The 16,264-nt window shown below is 40.1% G+C and overlaps 2 protein-coding genes across 3 annotated transcripts; one reads left to right on the plus strand and one right to left on the minus strand.

Annotated features, from left to right (window-relative positions):
• The first annotated feature begins 1,424 nt into the window (after positions 1 to 1,424).
• LOC139637903 (protein RD3) lies at positions 1,425 to 5,547 on the plus strand. Its single transcript, XM_071506868.1, has 3 exons — positions 1,425 to 2,335; positions 2,743 to 3,050; positions 3,978 to 5,547. The coding sequence occupies exons 1-3, from the start codon at positions 2,330 to 2,332 to the stop codon at positions 4,348 to 4,350; spliced, it is 687 nt and encodes a 228-aa protein (XP_071362969.1). The 5' UTR covers positions 1,425 to 2,329; the 3' UTR covers positions 4,351 to 5,547.
• A 354-nt stretch (positions 5,548 to 5,901) lies between these two features.
• Positions 5,902 to 13,786, minus strand: stx5a (syntaxin 5A). 2 transcript variants are annotated; one of them, XM_071506860.1, is made up of 12 exons: positions 13,648 to 13,786; positions 12,957 to 13,183; positions 11,376 to 11,446; positions 10,937 to 10,992; positions 10,769 to 10,839; positions 10,515 to 10,631; positions 9,907 to 9,963; positions 9,700 to 9,781; positions 8,267 to 8,353; positions 8,013 to 8,116; positions 7,787 to 7,908; positions 5,902 to 7,287 (listed from the first exon to the last, which is right to left on the minus strand). In XM_071506860.1, the coding sequence occupies exons 2-12, from the start codon at positions 13,017 to 13,019 to the stop codon at positions 7,128 to 7,130; spliced, it is 990 nt and encodes a 329-aa protein (XP_071362961.1). In that variant the 5' UTR covers positions 13,020 to 13,183; positions 13,648 to 13,786; the 3' UTR covers positions 5,902 to 7,127. The 2 variants fall into 2 exon arrangements, with proteins under 2 accessions (XP_071362961.1, XP_071362962.1); XM_071506861.1 differs by lacking the exon at positions 8,267 to 8,353.
• Between the last annotated feature and the right edge of the window lie 2,478 nt (positions 13,787 to 16,264).

Consider the following 16,264-nt stretch of genomic DNA (forward strand, 5'->3'; position numbering starts at 1 on the left):
CTTTTGCCCCTTGTTGTGAAACTGCTGAGGGTAAAATCTGTTTTACAACTTTCCCTTTTTCAGCATGATATTGTTGTAATACCTGGATGGTGCTGTGGAAAATATTTCAGTTCACTGCCCTTCAAGCTGTAAACAGAGAGAAATGTCACTTTTAGATTAGTTCATTAATTCAACCAAACTAAATCAACCTGAAAACTTCTGGTCTGATATCACTTTATTGAATGATTTTTGTTTTTCTTTTGAAGATGTTTTCTTTATTTATCTAAAGGAAGATGGAAGCACATTTTAAATGAATCTTTTTAATTACCAGATTTGATATGCAGATATTTTACTCACATAATAAATCATCTTCATCTACATCTCCTTCCTGCTTGTTTTAAAAATGAGCTTGAAAGATTTGTGTTAATACATTTTATTAGTATTATTATTGTTATTTAGTTATGCTGTTCTTATTGTCTTGTTTATTTTTATGTATTTTGCTTTTCTGGTATTAATATCTAAAAAATTGAGTAGGTTTTGATTTTGACAAGAGTTTTTATAACTATCAAGAAGAATTTTATTGTCGCTAACAAATCCTTTCCCCAGTGATAAAGTCAAATGATAATTACAAAAACCACCTTCATGATTTTAAAGCTACTGAATAAAAACAGCACTAAAAACATATAATAGTATTATTTGAACAAAGTCTAAATTTCAACAAAACATTTGCAGATTTCTCATCTTGTGCACCATTAGCATTATACCTTGTATTTCATTGGGTCTATCCACAGAAATAATGGATGAATTTGAGCAAGACACAGCTTCATTCCTGAGCAGTGAACAGACAGTCATTAATCTACTTTTCTTTTATTAACCTCCTTCAGACTGTCCATGCTGGATCTGGGTGACCTGATCTGCCTGTTAATCCACTGAGTGACAGTGCAGAAGAGGTTTTCTCTGGAGTATTATTAATATATGATATTAATAAATATATGATAATTCTACAAATTTTAATCTATTGTGTATAATGATGGGTAGCATAATAATTAAATAAAAGCAGAAAAAGTACATACAAAACAATTGTTATTCTTATTGTTCAGCAGTATCAGGGATAAAAATAAATCTTTGTTCAAGTCGCATCTTAAAATAGCCTTTAAAGAATGGTGTGTCAGACTTTATAGTGATTTATACTGTGAGGAAAGCATGGCACATAACATGACTAGTGTTATGTTGTTTGTCGGATGTTGGAGGGCAACAGTGGAAGTATACTTTCAGGCTTTTTTTTTTTTTTTTTGCTGATGATTGTGGCTACAAACATGTAGTTATAGTATTTCTAAACAAATAAATTCAGCCAATAAGTTACAGCAGTAACAGCTTCTACTGTGGGCAACTGTAATTAGATTATAATAGTCATAACAACCGGTCATTCTTCCAGGTAGGCTCTGGATTTGAATGTAATCTGGGATTTGTTGGCTCAGTGCTGAGTGGTGTGGAAACCCAGGAACTAGCCTGCATTTCCTTTACATACAATGCTATATGCAAGCTAGTGGGACAGACTGCTAACACTTTTTATAAGCGTGAAAACAAAGGATTACATGTATGGTTATGTAATCTTACTGTAACACTTGGCCATAACAGTTTGGTAGTTACAGGTGTGCCTGAGGGACTGGAGGTCCATTTCTCAGACTTCTAGTTTGTTGTTGTCAAGGACTGAGCTGGATATAATGGCAGTAGCCTAATAGTCTGAAACCAGAAAGTATGCTGGTAAAAATTTCATGATGGCTCAGTTAAATCTGTCTGTGGAAGTGGTTTCAGCAAGGACGTATCCAGTGTGTACAAGCTGAAACCTTCTTTTCAGCTTTAATAGACACATAAAAAGGAGATACAATTGGAAAACATGTCTAATAGAACAAAAAAGTGGTTAAAATGAACTGAAAACATCTTAATTAACCATGCATGCTGTTATATAATCAGCCCACATAAATTCTGTCAGTCACACACACAAACACACACTCCTCGCTCAGGTGTATGCTCATGTCATGAGGTAAGCTCATCTCGTCAGTCATTCTTTACTAATACAGGATTACATTTATTCTCAATCCCAAACGCACACACACACTCCACGCGATCCTCACAAAAGTGCACACACTGTCTGCCAGGGACCGTCAAAGGTAGCAAGGCAGTCAGGCAGCTGTGTGCCCCCAGCTGGAGCCAGAGGAGTTTCATCCTTTTTGAATGCCACGAGCCCATGGAGGCCCGCTGCTCATCTGGCTGCTAACAGAGTGTTTACCGGACAGCGGGTGGATTTCTGTCAGACAAGAATACTCTGCAGTTTTGTAAATCCAGTTTCATGAAGGTAAGAAACGTCTGTTTGGTTAGAGCAAGACAATAACAGGTGATAACAATCTTAAGATATGTTGTTTGTGTTGACCGGTGGTCTGAGCTGCTGGTATTCACATGTGGACTGTTAAGTCTATTATGACTCACATTTACTTAAACAGTCTTCACACTGATAATCAGAGGTTTCTGTGTGAAATCTTAAATTCTCTACACATTTGCAGTAGCCACGGTTCATTTTATAATGTACAAATATTCTACTGCAGACTGACTGTTGAGATGTTTCTTTTGGTTCCAAATGTTTCTATCACCTCAAATATGAATTTTCTTAAAGGTATCGTGAATATCACATCCAGTTATACAGGAGATTGTTTTATTTTTTCCTCAATCTTTGAGATCTTCATCAGTAATGTCCTCCTTTCCCAGATGTTTCCCTGGTCCGCTGTTTTCTCTCTTGAGCCCAAAGTGCCTGGCCAGCGCACCACTGAGGAGTTGGTAACCAATACTCTGATGCTGGAGCTGGGGGCGATGGTGAAACGCACTGAACGCATCCGTTTAGAGAGGGCAACAGAGGGCCGCCGCCGCCGTCGCAGCTCATCCTCCACAGCTGACTACAGCTGGCTGGCCAACACCCCGACCCCACAGCCCTATGAGCTGACACCCAACGACCTGCTGGAGCTGCAGGACCTCTGTGCCAAGATCCCTCCTTCACAGTGTGGCCCTGCTATCGTCAGGTGAGGACGGCAGGAAAGATGTGGAGGCATACAGAGGGGCAGACATCCTGTAGATACAAACTGGGAGAAAGAGCAGGGTACAACTGTTACTGAAGCTGAGAAAGTATGAGCCAGACTGAAACAGAGAGCGAGATGCAGAAAGATGCAAAGAGTCACAGAGCCAGGGACAATGTTAGCGACTAAAGCAGAGGACAGGTGAGTTGAAATAGAGCATGAGATACAGCTATGGACACAGTATGAAGAAGAAGCAGAGGAAGAGAGAGCTGCAGGGTGTCGATCTAATCCCTGTAACACCCTTAACTACAACTCAGAAAACAAGCTGATACTTTCATAACCCAATTCCTTCTCTGAGAGACTGCGTGCATAACATCTTAAAATTTAAATACCCATGATAACCTGCTGTGATAGACTGGCGCCCTGTCCAGGGTGTACCCCGCCCTCGCCCAACGTCAGCTGGGACTGGCTGTCCTGATAAGCGGTATAGAAAATGGATGGATGGATGGATGAGAACCCAAGCAGAGATCCTACGCAGATCTCAAACACCTGTTCTTTCCTGCTCACAACTTGTTATTATTGTTGCAGCCTTGCAAGGGTCAAAGGTCATCACTGAATTCATGGTTGACTTCTAACTTCTCCAAACAAATTCTTTTTTTCTTTTTCTTTTCTTTTTCATTTTAAGTGTTTACTGGTCTTATCTGGTCTTCTCCACCCTCCAGTATACTCAAGTATAATCAGGTTTCATATCCTACCAAGGCAGAGCTAGGCATTCTGGACACCCCCCTTATGGCTCTGTCTCTGCCCTCTCACTTGCTTGTCTGACCTTGTTTCTGTCTTGTTTTGTTAAGACTGTAAACCTATGTGAACGTATCTGTTAATCCAGAACGGTTTGGTCCACATCATCACTGTTCCATGTTCCTCCCACTCCAGGTTCAGGAGGCTGGTGTCGCAGATGGAGCCCGAGGTTCATGAGGTTCCTCGGCTGTTTCGCTCAGTACTGCGCGACTGCGTGGACGAGCTAAACGGAAACGAAGATGTCCAGACGCAGGACACGGTGATAGAGAAGCAGCAGCGCAGCAAGAGCCTCTCCTTCGTTACTTTCCGCACAAAGTTTCGTACGGGGCAGTTCTTCAAGGGCAGCGGCATGAGAGGCTCCAGAGGGAATCTGCAGCAGCAGGTGGATTGGTCCGACGAGGAAGAGGATGGAGAAGGAGAGGAGGAGGCCATCAGGGCCAGGGCGAGGAAAGGAAGAAGCAGGAGCATGCCAGAGATCACCCCTCTGGAGCAAAGTGCCCAGGGGTGAGAGGAAGGAGGGAGAGTGAAGGGAGAGGGGGGTCGGGGAGCACCAGTAGATGGGTTTTGCTGGGGGGAGAAAACTGAGTCACTGAGATGAATAACGGGGACAGAAAGGAAGCCTAAATTATAGAGGGCTAGCATAAATAAGGGGAGGAAAGAAAAACAGAATTTTAAGGAAGGAGGGAAGGTAGCATTCAGGGAATAGATTTGAAAAAATATTCTCTTCGCTAACAATCTGGCCTCTTTCAAACAGAGAAAGGTCAAGAGACAGAGAGGGCTTCAAAGCATTTCTTCACTTTAACTGTCCACTTGCTAATGAACTCGAAATCTTTAGTTCATCCCAAAAAGCATCATAGTTCTGGTTTTAAGACGCCTGAAGCAGAGAGGTTCACGTTTTGATTGTTATGCTGAGGGGTCAAAGAGTCTTGAGCTATGCTAGCTGCTAGCATCATGTTAACATGCTACAACACTCATATTTTGCAAGTATTACATTTACCATGTTCATCATCTTAGTTTAGTGCATTAGCAGGCTAACATTTGCTAATTAGTGCTAAGCACAACGTACATATTTTGACCTGATGACGGTGCTAAATGAAAAGTTAAAGGATCAACAAAGTTAGTACAGTTCATCATGACAATACAACCAAATGTTGTAGATGAAAGGTCAGGATTCATCGTCTATGGACCAGAACAACAGTCCCTCCAGTAGTTTTCAGTCTGTACCAACGTGATGGGTCAACCGACACACGTCGCCATCACTAAACCTGAGTCACTGATGCAGATAAAAACTAAAATGTGCAGAATAGGACTGTGTTGAGGAAACCTTCACATGCTTCAGGCGTCTCTAAAACCAAATAAATGATGCTCTCTGAACAATAGTTCTTGATGAATCATATGCACATCTCACAAAAACTGTCCCTTTAAAAACATGTTATGTAACCGACTGGACAGCTGTCAGTAGATTAACAGGAAGTTCAGCTCAGGCCACTCGTCTGGATGTTCAGCAGCCATGGTTTGGCTCTGGGTCACCAGCTCTCAGCACTTGGTACCAGCACATAGTGTATCCATAAAGCAAACCCCTGCATGCAGGGAATAACTAGACTCATCTGTAATCTTATTTTTTATTGTGAATATAAAATGTATTTGGGGAAATACAATGTTCTTGTCGCTTCTTTGTGATTAAAACATTGCTTTTTTTCACAAATATGTCTGTTTTGTGGTTTAAATACGTGTACAGCTGTGTAAGATTTGAGACAAATGATTCTTGTGATTTTGGCCCCAAGTATGTTAGGTGCACATTTTTTAAATGTAGTTGTGTTAACACACTCACTTTATTGTGGTTGACAAGGCAAAAATATTTTATGTACATCTGTCAGGGGCCTTTACTGTGATAAATGAACGGAGGGAAAAATAAACCATATGTCTTTGTGGCGTGAAACTGCAGCGCTGCCCTGTTTAGCACCTCTCTGTTGGCCAGTCTCATAGCCCAGCACAGCTAATTATATCACTGCTGACTAATCCTCTTATCCCAAGAAAATCTCAGCCATCACTGCCAGCACCCCATTACTATTTTATTAATATGCACTTTCTTATCAATACATCATCATCACTATTTGCACTTTGTACATTGAAGTCAAGGCTTTTGGCTAAAAAAACAGACAGGGGGGGAAAATAGGAAGAATGTTTCTTTCTTCTTAAAAAGCTGTGGTCATTTAAATAACATCCTGTACATTAGATAAAGAGGGAAAGCAACTACAACAGTGACATCCAACCAGACACTTCCAGGGAATCTGGCTGATTGAGTCACCTCATCAGTGGGCCTTCAGAACCAGTGTAACCCCTTCATAAGCACTGATGTCAAACCTGGATCCTGTTAAGAGACTCAAAAGCTGAAGTCATTCTGCAGCACTCAATGTGGAAGGTTTACACTTTTTCAACAACTCAACCTGCCTCATGGCTGCTCACCACAAGGTTTAATTTAAAACATATGTTAAATTACTTGTCAACAGTCGTACAGTTTGTTCTGAATCTTCTAGCAAAGCTCCCTTCAGCTGGCTCTAACTGCCGTCTTGTGCCTTCAGGAGATGGAAATGCTGGACCACAGCGAGTGTCTCTGTTTTGTGTCACAGTTCAATAAGAGTACCCATTTGGCAAACAGACTTTGAAAGAAAAACAGAATGTGTTGGATAAAAAAAATATTTCCATCATATCTGAATGGTGGTAACTGAATAATTACTGATAAATGAGACAAAGGCTTTCTCTTCAATAAAAAGCAGGTAAACTAATAAGCAAAATAATCTGAGGATAAACTCCAGTTCTGCTGTTTGGCTTTGAAATATTAATAATAATAAGGTGGCAAAGGGGGTAAACAAAAAAAAAAAACTAAATTAAAAAGACAGTTTGCAGAATCAAACCATTAAATTAGCCATTTTGATTAAATGTTTATGAATAGTTGGTCAAAGTACAATACAGAGCAGCTTTCTGCTCTTTCTATACAAAGTAGGGATTCTAGATAATTTATTCTTTTTATTTGGACAGAGTTCAGCATCTTCATTCTCCACTGAATTGTCAAATTAAGATCCAGAGTCTGTGTTTTGGGAATAACCGACAAGTCTGTATTAATCTTAGTGGATCCCAAGCCTCCATCAAACCGTCACTTTGATAGAGAAGTCTGTCCTTCAAATGCGATGTCTGGACATGTGCTCCTAGTCCAGCTTTAGTTTTAGCCCCAACTTCCCCTCATTTGATGTGCTTTTCCCCTCCCCTCAGCCACTCCTCCTTTCTTTAGGCGAAGAAGACGACAAAGACGATGAAGAAGACGATGAGGACGAGAAAGATCTTGATCATCAGCCAGCGGTTGGAGGAGACAGACTGGAAATATTTGAGGATCTCTGTGTGGGCGGCCTCCACGTTCAGCTGTGTGTCCTCCACGTTTGCATCGATCCTGTAAGAGAGACATGCAGGCAGATCAGTGACACTGGGCTTTTAAAAACAGATGCAAAATACATTTCACCTTATAATTTTCTTTCAGATCTGTTATTTTTGACATTTTAGAGACCAAAAGATTAGTCAAGTAATCAGTGAAATAAATCAAAATTAATTTGTAATGAAAAAAATTGTTAGTTGCAAATCTTGATGATCCTTTCTTAGATATAAGTGACTGTGATTTTGCCTATATTTCCCATATAATTATTTATATAAAAAAATATACATATTGATATTGTGGTAATGATTTAAACCATATCACCCAGCCCTGATTAATTATTCCCAGAATTTAATGAAGGGACACAATTTCATTTTCAAAATTGTCATGAAACACTAGCTGCAATTTTTTTCTCTCCATGTGACTTTTTTATTCACAGTTTCTTGCTTGTAAAACATTATTTTATTTCCTTAGTTTCTAAGAGTCATCTGTCATGATCCTCCACCTGTTTCCATCTTACCTCTGGATCGTCTCCTCTTGCTCCTTGACCATGTGTGCCAGCTGCTGGAATATAGAGCCCAGTTCCACAATGGTGCTCTCGATGTTCTGCATGGTGTCTGCACGGCTCTGGATGTACGAGTCCTGTAACGACACAGGCAGTGGGATTTCAAAAAGGGCCATGTTAGAGTACAGTCATGGACAGTTTACATATGTGGTCACAGTTTTCACCAAACATTTTATTCTACCTGCTCATCAATAAGTTGAAGTTGCAAGGGATTGGTCTGAGAGTCCATGTTGATGGCCACATCCCCCAGACTCCGGGACTCATCCTGCATCAAGACTGAGCTCTCTGAAGAGAGACAACAAGCAAAGCACAAATGCATGTTCAACAAGATTAGATAGAAATCCTCCATGGTAGAGGGGAAAAGCAGTGAGAACAGCGGGCACATACAGTAGCTAGTTATACCCGCTGGGAGAGTCAAACGTTCCAGGGAAATACCTTTTAAATTTGAGGTTGTATAGCCCTGGTAGTCATTGCACGGCTCGCGAGCTGCATGCGGCTCCTGGGCCCCTTTTTTGCGGCTCCCTAAAATATTTTTTAATTTTTGCATTATAGACGACCAAATACAGTAATAATCATTCACAAGGACTTAGAGCAGTTCCCTATTACAACAGCTGTTGTTTTGAGAAGTACACTGGCAGTAAACGTTTCTGTTCATCCTGTGGCATTTCTGAATAAATGTCAAGCATGTGTTCATTGTAAATAACCTAAAATTAGAAAATAAAAAAGAAAATCTAAGGGAATGGGCGCACTGAAAAACATTATATTACGGTAATAATATCTGTTTGTCTTTACTATGTCGTGAGAGACATGTGCCAACCAATCTGGTTCCAAATATCTTAATATTTCTACTTCAGTACCTTATTGATGACAAGCACATTAGTCATATTGGGACAATAATACGCTGTCAAAAGTCAGATGTACTGGATGTTTCAGAACTAACATCAGGACAAATCTGCTACAGGTGCCTTATTAAAGCTGTCATAATCAAGCTCATTTTCAATTAGACCTAAATCATTTAAATAAAATAAAATGTTATAAACATTCTTAATTTCCATCTAATGTACATAACCAGTCAAAAGTTTCACTTGAAAAAGAAAAAGAAAAAGTGTGTCCAAACTTTTGACTGGTCCTGTATGTTTATGCGTTTTTATGTGTATATAATTTTATGGTATTTACAATGAGCACTTCACTTGAAATTGCCAAAAATACTGAAATACCACAGGCTGTTCAGAAACATTTTACTGGCAGTGTGAATGCGTGCACAGGAAGCGTCTGAGCTCCCCGTCTTAATTAGAGGGTCTGTGATAAGTAGCTTCTTTGTTTAGCAAAATTGTAAAGTGAGCAGGAGCCAGTCATGTCGAATATTACCACAAAGCCAAAGACACAATAAAGGTGTGTTCACTCTGTTACACTTTTAGAAACTGCCAGCATGGATTTTTATGAATTAGACGAGCAGATGAAGAACAGGAAATGTTTTAGGTAAAGGCTGATTTCTACAACTGGGAACTATTGGAATTTTTAAAAGAAAACACATGAACCAGGATGTCACTGAGGGTAGAGTTTATGCTACATATACGGTTCCATCAGACGATGTGATGTAACAACAGAAACTAAATATTTACTCTAACCCTTGTCTGTGCTGCAGGAGAAGATCTAGTTTGTCATTTAAATGTACGACAGCTGCTCATTGTAACTGACAAAGTTCAAACTTTGTGAAGGAATTTAATCAGCACAAAATATCAGTGTAGAGTGAACACTCCCTTAAGAATCTACAACAGCATGCTCTCTTTACCTGTTGCTGCCATTACTTCAATGTGAGAAAAAAATTAACGACTACAAGCATGAAACTAAGATGTGGACAGACTTACTGAAGTTGTTGGCCATCAGAGGAGATGATGAGACAGGAGGCTGGGAGAACTGCTCTCTCCTGCTGCGCTGCTGCTTCAGGTTCTGCAGGGAAAATGATGGAGGGGTAAACATGACTGAGACGAACCCTGTGTCAGATTCACAACTTTACTTTTCAATATTTTCTGACTTTGAATGATAAAGTACATCAAATGTAAAGTATACCTCACCTCTGTTCTGACTTCTAGGACTGATTTGAAGTCATTCGACATTGAAGCCAGTTTGGACTGTAGACAACAAAAGTTGCAAACAAGTTAAACAAAGTGCAGCTTAATTCAGCTGTGGACATTTGTTACAGACCAGTGTGAATAACAGTTCTACACTTAATTTCAACATTTTCTGATGGTTTTGTATTTCTTAAGAGATGTAAAACTACGTCCATGGAAAAAAATTGTACCTTTACAATTACACACTTTACTTTATTGTATATAAACAAAAGCATATTTGATTTTAAGGTTCAAGGAAACAATAAAATAAAAATGTGGATAAAAAAAATAAATAAAATGTTTAATTCAAAATGTCAGTTTAACACCTGGCAAACACGAAATTAAATAATTCTTGTTTAAATATAAATCAAGACCATGATCTCAAACCACTTCAGTGTGCAAATGCTTTCAGCAAGTATTGTCCTCTATTAACTAAGATTTAACTTTTGCATTTTTATGTGTCTCAACATCATTGCAAATTAGGGAAACCTCAATGAGTTTGTGGGCTTAAATAAATAAATAAATGAAATGAAATATACAATATAGTATGGATTAGACCGTATTGACCATACCTGTAATGACACCACTATAGTGTTAGAGTGGGTTTGGATATGCCGGCCACCCGGAGCTCCGCGGGACCTCACCAGGTCCTGCAGCTGTGCTATCTGTTTGTTTAGACTGTTGATGTCCTGAAAACATAAACGCACCAGAGGTAGAAAACAATTTAATATATATTCATGAGACTGTAGATAGTTACTCTTTTCATAAATAACACGTAGTATGTTTGCAAAACCATATTTCATGGGACGTTAATCAATCAACTCACCTGTTTAATGATGTACGTTAGCTCCTCAATCTCCACTGCCTTGTCATCAAACAGAGATTTTCTTTTTGCCACTTAAACATCAGAATGACAGTGTGTAGAATCAGGGTTAAATTAAGAGTTTTCATGACATTTTAATTGATGGTAATATAAGAATAATGGAACACTTACAAATAGTGAGCTTTTCCAGTTTGGCAAATGTATTGCTCAAGTCTTTCCCAATTCTCCTACAAGGAAACAAACAAGAATTCAGCTTTCTTTGTCACTCTGGGAAATTCGTTTGTTTGGATTCTTACCAGGAGTTACATGAGAGGATAAGATAAATCTTATTTGTGTTTGTGTCTCATTGCTCCCAATCTTTAAGAGAAACTAGGCCAAACATGTCCTGGATAAAAGTCTCCGCTGAAAAATTACATCAGTTTTCTCATTTCATTTGCAGTGATCCAAATACAGTATCTCCAAACATCCTTTACAAGCAACATAAAAGGTGGATTTCATATACAAGAAGGATGAGGATGACACTGAAGTGTGAATACAAATAATGCAACACCCAGAAAGTACATTCACAAATAACCTAAACACATGAGAAAACAGACTGTGAGGAACTTACTTGGCCATGACTGTGAAGTCACTGCGCTGCCTGAGAGCGCTGAGAGCTGGTTTACTGGGCTGGACTCCATTCTGCCAGAGGGGTCAAGAGTACAGAGTGTGAGATGGAGAGGGAAATCAAGAACAAGAGGCTGAGAAGCAACTGTGGAAATATGACAACGGGTTTCCTCAACATTGACTTTGGACTAATAGACTGGTCAAGTAAAGGGGAATTCATTGATTCCTAGTTTATTGACCTTCTATACATTGGTGTCAATTCTTCAGTAAAAATTCCACATATTTCCTATTACATATTGGTTACATGCTTTCTTTTATTCTTTTATTACTTTATTATTAGTACAAAATTAATGCTATAGTAATAGTTTAAGGTGTCATTATGAACACTGGTAACTTGTAAATATAGTCTGTCAGATACTGGATTATTAAAACCACAATACATTGACAATAAGGCCATTTTAATACATAAAATATTCAAGTATTTTTGATAAGAATCCTTCAAATTTCTCATTTAAAGAACTGTGACCAAGATGTGTACTGAGAATAATTATGCAGTTGAAAAAACTGGCTTGTTAGTGTTTTGTGATGGATTAAAGTGCGTGTGTTTCTAAACTGCCTCAAATATATCCATCTGTCATAAACACTGATATCAATATCTCTACCGTAAGCAATATTGGCCAATATATTGGCACTGCTGACTGACTGCCATTTACAATTATACTTGAGACTGGGAATCACATGTTGTTGCCAGATGGGGATTTACAGTAAAACAGGGGACTCAACATAGCTGAAGGAAGACAACAAGAATGACAATTTGTACATTACTTGACCTGAAATTTACTAAAATTTGACCTAAAAAGATCTTGAAAGTCTTAAAAAGTCCTTAAAAAGCCTTGAATATTTTTTCTTCCTTTCTGTAGACAGTAACATTAGATATAACTTTTGGCTGTTAGGAGAACTAGGAAGCTCATAAAGGAAACGTGTTGATTTTAGCAAACACATGATCTTTGTGGTCATCCTCCATCTCTGGTTGCTGTTTTATGTTTCTGTGGGATACTTTTGCCTGATTCTATTGTGTTTTAACTGAGCGCTGTGACTTTCAAACAAGAAATACATTTACATTCACTCATTTGGCAGACGCTTTTATTCAAAGCGACTTACAAGTGAGAGACCTGACAAAAACAAATATTAACAGTCACCTCAAACAGAGGCTCTGGCTGGAGGCGGGCTGGGCTGACAACTTTTAAGATATATACAACAGTAACAGTATTCAGTGTCAAAAAAGTTTTAAAAAGTTTAAAATGTCATCGGTGAACACTGTAGAAACGCAATTAACTAAATAAATCCAAGGTTATATATATATCAGACCACTAAAAGCCTTTGTGAGTGGACAAAAGGGGAATAACCAAGGAACCAAAACCAAAAGTAGTCAAACCAAAATTCATCAACGTCACAAAAAGTTTAGTGAAAACACATCAATGTACTGTGGAATGTAAATGCTGAGAAATAAGGACGAAAGCTTTAATTTCACATGAAGTGATCCCTCTATTATTGTGCTGATGTCAGCTGTGCTGTCCCAACATACCTGTCTGCCCTGGAGAGATTTGCAGGCTGACTGGAACTCGAGGGTCCTGTCACGGCACGTCATTCTGCCGCCGGGAGAGGGTCACCAGCCGCTGGAGACCAGAAACCACCTGGGAGCGCCGGGCCCCTCTGTGCTCAGTGTGACGGAGAAATACGAAGAGCTCCCGGTGTGCGGACGGACTCACATCCAAGGACTCATATCCTTCACGGACATATGTACACACATGTCTGAAAAGGGACGTGTCGAGATGATTTAGGCTATCACAGGCTGACAACGTTAACTTCATCTGTTAAAACAGAAGTAGATGAGGCTGAGTGGTGAGTTGTGAACCCAGCTGGTAGCGTTAGCTCGCAGCGACAACAACACAGCGACTGAGCTAAACTATGCTAGCAAGGTGACGAATAGCGAACAGCCGCCAAGACTCACAGAAAGCCACAGGCGAGCTAAACACACACATTATTAGGTAAGAATGATTATCCAAAGTGTGAACCAGCTCTGTGTGCGGAGGCCGCCCATCACGACACAGCTGACTGTGGCCTTACCGGCTAACCACAGGCTAGCGTTAGCTCCAGAAAGCTAACCGGGCTTTCGCTTCGGTCTCTCCTGCTTCACGTCGGTAAAATTCGACCTAAAACATCCCTATGGTTGTTTACTCTATTTAAAAGACAGAAATCGATCGGTTCCAACTTACCTGAATCGATATTAGATCATATTTCGAGAGCTCTGGATGTTTCTGGTAAAAACTAATCAACCCAGGAGTTAAAGTTCCGATCCGGGTCACTTCCGGCATTGACGTCACTGCCACGTCTACTTTACCGAGGCGGAAAATCCCTGCAGCGCAGCAAAGCGCCGCCAGGGGCCCCTGTCTCCTGCCGCACACCTCAGCATGTTTACCATGACGGAGTCCAGTCTGCAGTTCACAGCGCTGTGCAGACCTAAGGCACTAAAAGTAAAGTGAGGACTCTTTCAAAAATAATGCAGGAAAGTTATTTCAAAATAAAGTACAGAAATCAAAACCACATTTGCTGTGATCACACTTTGCCCTTAAAATAGCACCAAGTCCCTCTCACACAGATTTCCAAGCTACCAGCAGGTAGCCTGCTCCAACCATCTCTGTGACCTTGCCACAGTGGTTCTGTCTCCTCATGTGATCCCAGGCTGACTCCATGATGTTGAGATCAGGGCTCTGTGGGGCCAGAGCATCTGTTGCAGGACTCCTGGTTCTTCCTGTCTCTGAAGATAAGTCTTTATGCCTCTGGCTGTATGTTTGGACTCTTTGTGATGCTGCAGACTGAATTTTGGACTGATCAGATACCTCTCTGATGGTTCTGTGTGATCATGGATAAGAATCAAAACATCTGAAGTGCCTAGAACAGAACTGCATTTTAAAAGTAAAGCTGCAGGAGAGTGTGAATAAATGTGGTGTAGTTACCTATTTTAATGTGAAAAGGTGCATTATATCCTATATATGTTTGGATTAACCCACTTGTGACCCAGGGGCCCAACTAAGCTGGTGGGCCCCATCAACCCCTCTGTTCCTCTTACCCTGTGTGCATTGTGTAATACCATCTGGAGCCAGGACACTTGATCAAATACATCTTAATTTAAGGATATTTAAGGATATGCAAGGATATGAGACTTTGAGATGAGAATCTGCATGAAAGTTATATTAAAAGTAAGTAATTTGTAATATTATTGTTTATGTGATTTGAAAGAATTAATTTAAAATTCATGAATCAGATTACATTATGTCAGCCAATCATTTCATTAATTTTCCTCAGGTGAAATATTGAAACATTAACCACATCAGCAGAATTACGAGCCTGTTGGAACCTTATGGAGACACAAACATCAGCATTTATGTTGCAGAAGAATGAATATTGACTTTTGAGGGTAATATTATAAGTTATCAAACCTGCATTATCATCCGGGGAGTATAATGCACTTATCATCATAAAAGAAAGCTCTAAGATCATCGGGTCACTTCGGACTGATGCCAGCTGCAAGAAACACGTGATGTGTCATTAGTGATGTTATGTCGATGAATCAGAAATGAGTCTTTAATTTAGTGGGAGCAGAGGAATGAGCTGACAGACAGAGAGAGGATGTGATTGGCTGCTGCCTCAGGTGAGTCGACCTGCAGGTACAGTATGGTATGGGGAGAGAGATAACATTCAGCAGGCTCTCTGATCTCCTCTCACTCCTACTGGTACCCGCATCCTCCCACCTGACAGGACCGAGCATGCCAGACCACAACTATGCCCTCACCTATTTACCTGCTAGACCTCCAACCACAAAGCCCCCAGCCTTCCACCTCCCCCTGTGCCCTACACCACCCCTCACCCTTCATCTGCGCTCTCTTTCACCTTTATACTCCACTTTAATCCACCAAACATATCTCTCCATCAAAGCGCTCGTCTTTATGTTTTCACACATTATTTGATGTTATGAACAGAATTACCCACATCAGGACAGAAAAGAATAGTTTCTCCTTCAAAATCTCCCTTCATTCAGTTGAACTGTATCTCATTTTATCATATTTATTCTTAAATTGTTTATTTTTTTAGTCATGCTAGCAGCAAAGCCCCGTGAATGGCAGGGCACAATCTGTTGTTTGGTTGGTCCACCAGACTAAATATTTCAACAATTAATGGATGGATTTCCATGAATTTTCATTTTTGACATCCTCAGTCCCCAGAGGATGAATCCTATTGACTTTGATGATCCTTTGACTTTCCCTGTTAAATGTCCTGATAGTAGCTGTCAGGTTCACATGAGAGTCTCACCCTGCTGACTTCACAGATACTGTTTCCCATGTGGTAAAAAGTACAGTAAAATCTCTCATCAAGGTTGATGTCCTTCAGTGGACAGAGACAGACGAGGCCTGTGGATCCATGTTTCTGTTGGAGATAACGCTGTTTGTTTGTTCTGTAAAATAAAATGAAAAAGTTCTCTGTGTTCACAAGAGACGTTCAAAAACACTCACTTTCCTGTCAGCAAACACACATGGCTCTTCTTTACACTGCACATAATGAATGTCTCAGGCGTTTTAACCCCCACCACCCCCACCACCACCACACACACACACACACTGATACCATCTAACAACACACACTCGCAGGCCAGATAGCGCACAGTACCTGCTTCAACACAGCTGCTGCTACAAAAGCAGGGAGGAAACTACGGCTGGCGTTATTACAAAAACACGAGTGTGAACGCAGAGAAAGCAAGGTGGAAAAATACAGGAAGTCCTGATATAAGTGCAAAGACTGAGTGAGACAGAGGGAGATGGATGATGAAGCGAGGTG

This window comes from Trachinotus anak, unplaced genomic scaffold (genome assembly GCF_046630095.1).
Source record: "Trachinotus anak isolate AG129_WGS33_773 ecotype Australia unplaced genomic scaffold, CSIRO_AGI_Tana_v1 ptg000021l, whole genome shotgun sequence".
Lineage (NCBI taxonomy): Eukaryota > Metazoa > Chordata > Actinopteri > Carangiformes > Carangidae > Trachinotus > Trachinotus anak.

Excerpts from the sequence above, each read along its gene's own strand:
- stx5a (XM_071506860.1), bottom strand. The coding sequence starts at position 13,019 with ATGACGTGCCGTGACAGGACCCTCGAGTTCCAGTCAGCCTGCAAATCT. Across the intron at positions 9,782-9,906 it reads TCCTAGAAGTCAGAACAGAG|AACCTGAAGCAGCAGCGCAG; the intron begins GTGAGGTATACT and ends TTTTCCCTGCAG. Across the intron at positions 7,909-8,012 it reads TTCAACTTATTGATGAGCAG|GACTCGTACATCCAGAGCCG; the intron begins GTAGAATAAAAT and ends GTGTCGTTACAG.
- LOC139637903 (XM_071506868.1), top strand. Across the intron at positions 3,051-3,977 it reads TGTGGCCCTGCTATCGTCAG|GTTCAGGAGGCTGGTGTCGC; the intron begins GTGAGGACGGCA and ends CTCCCACTCCAG.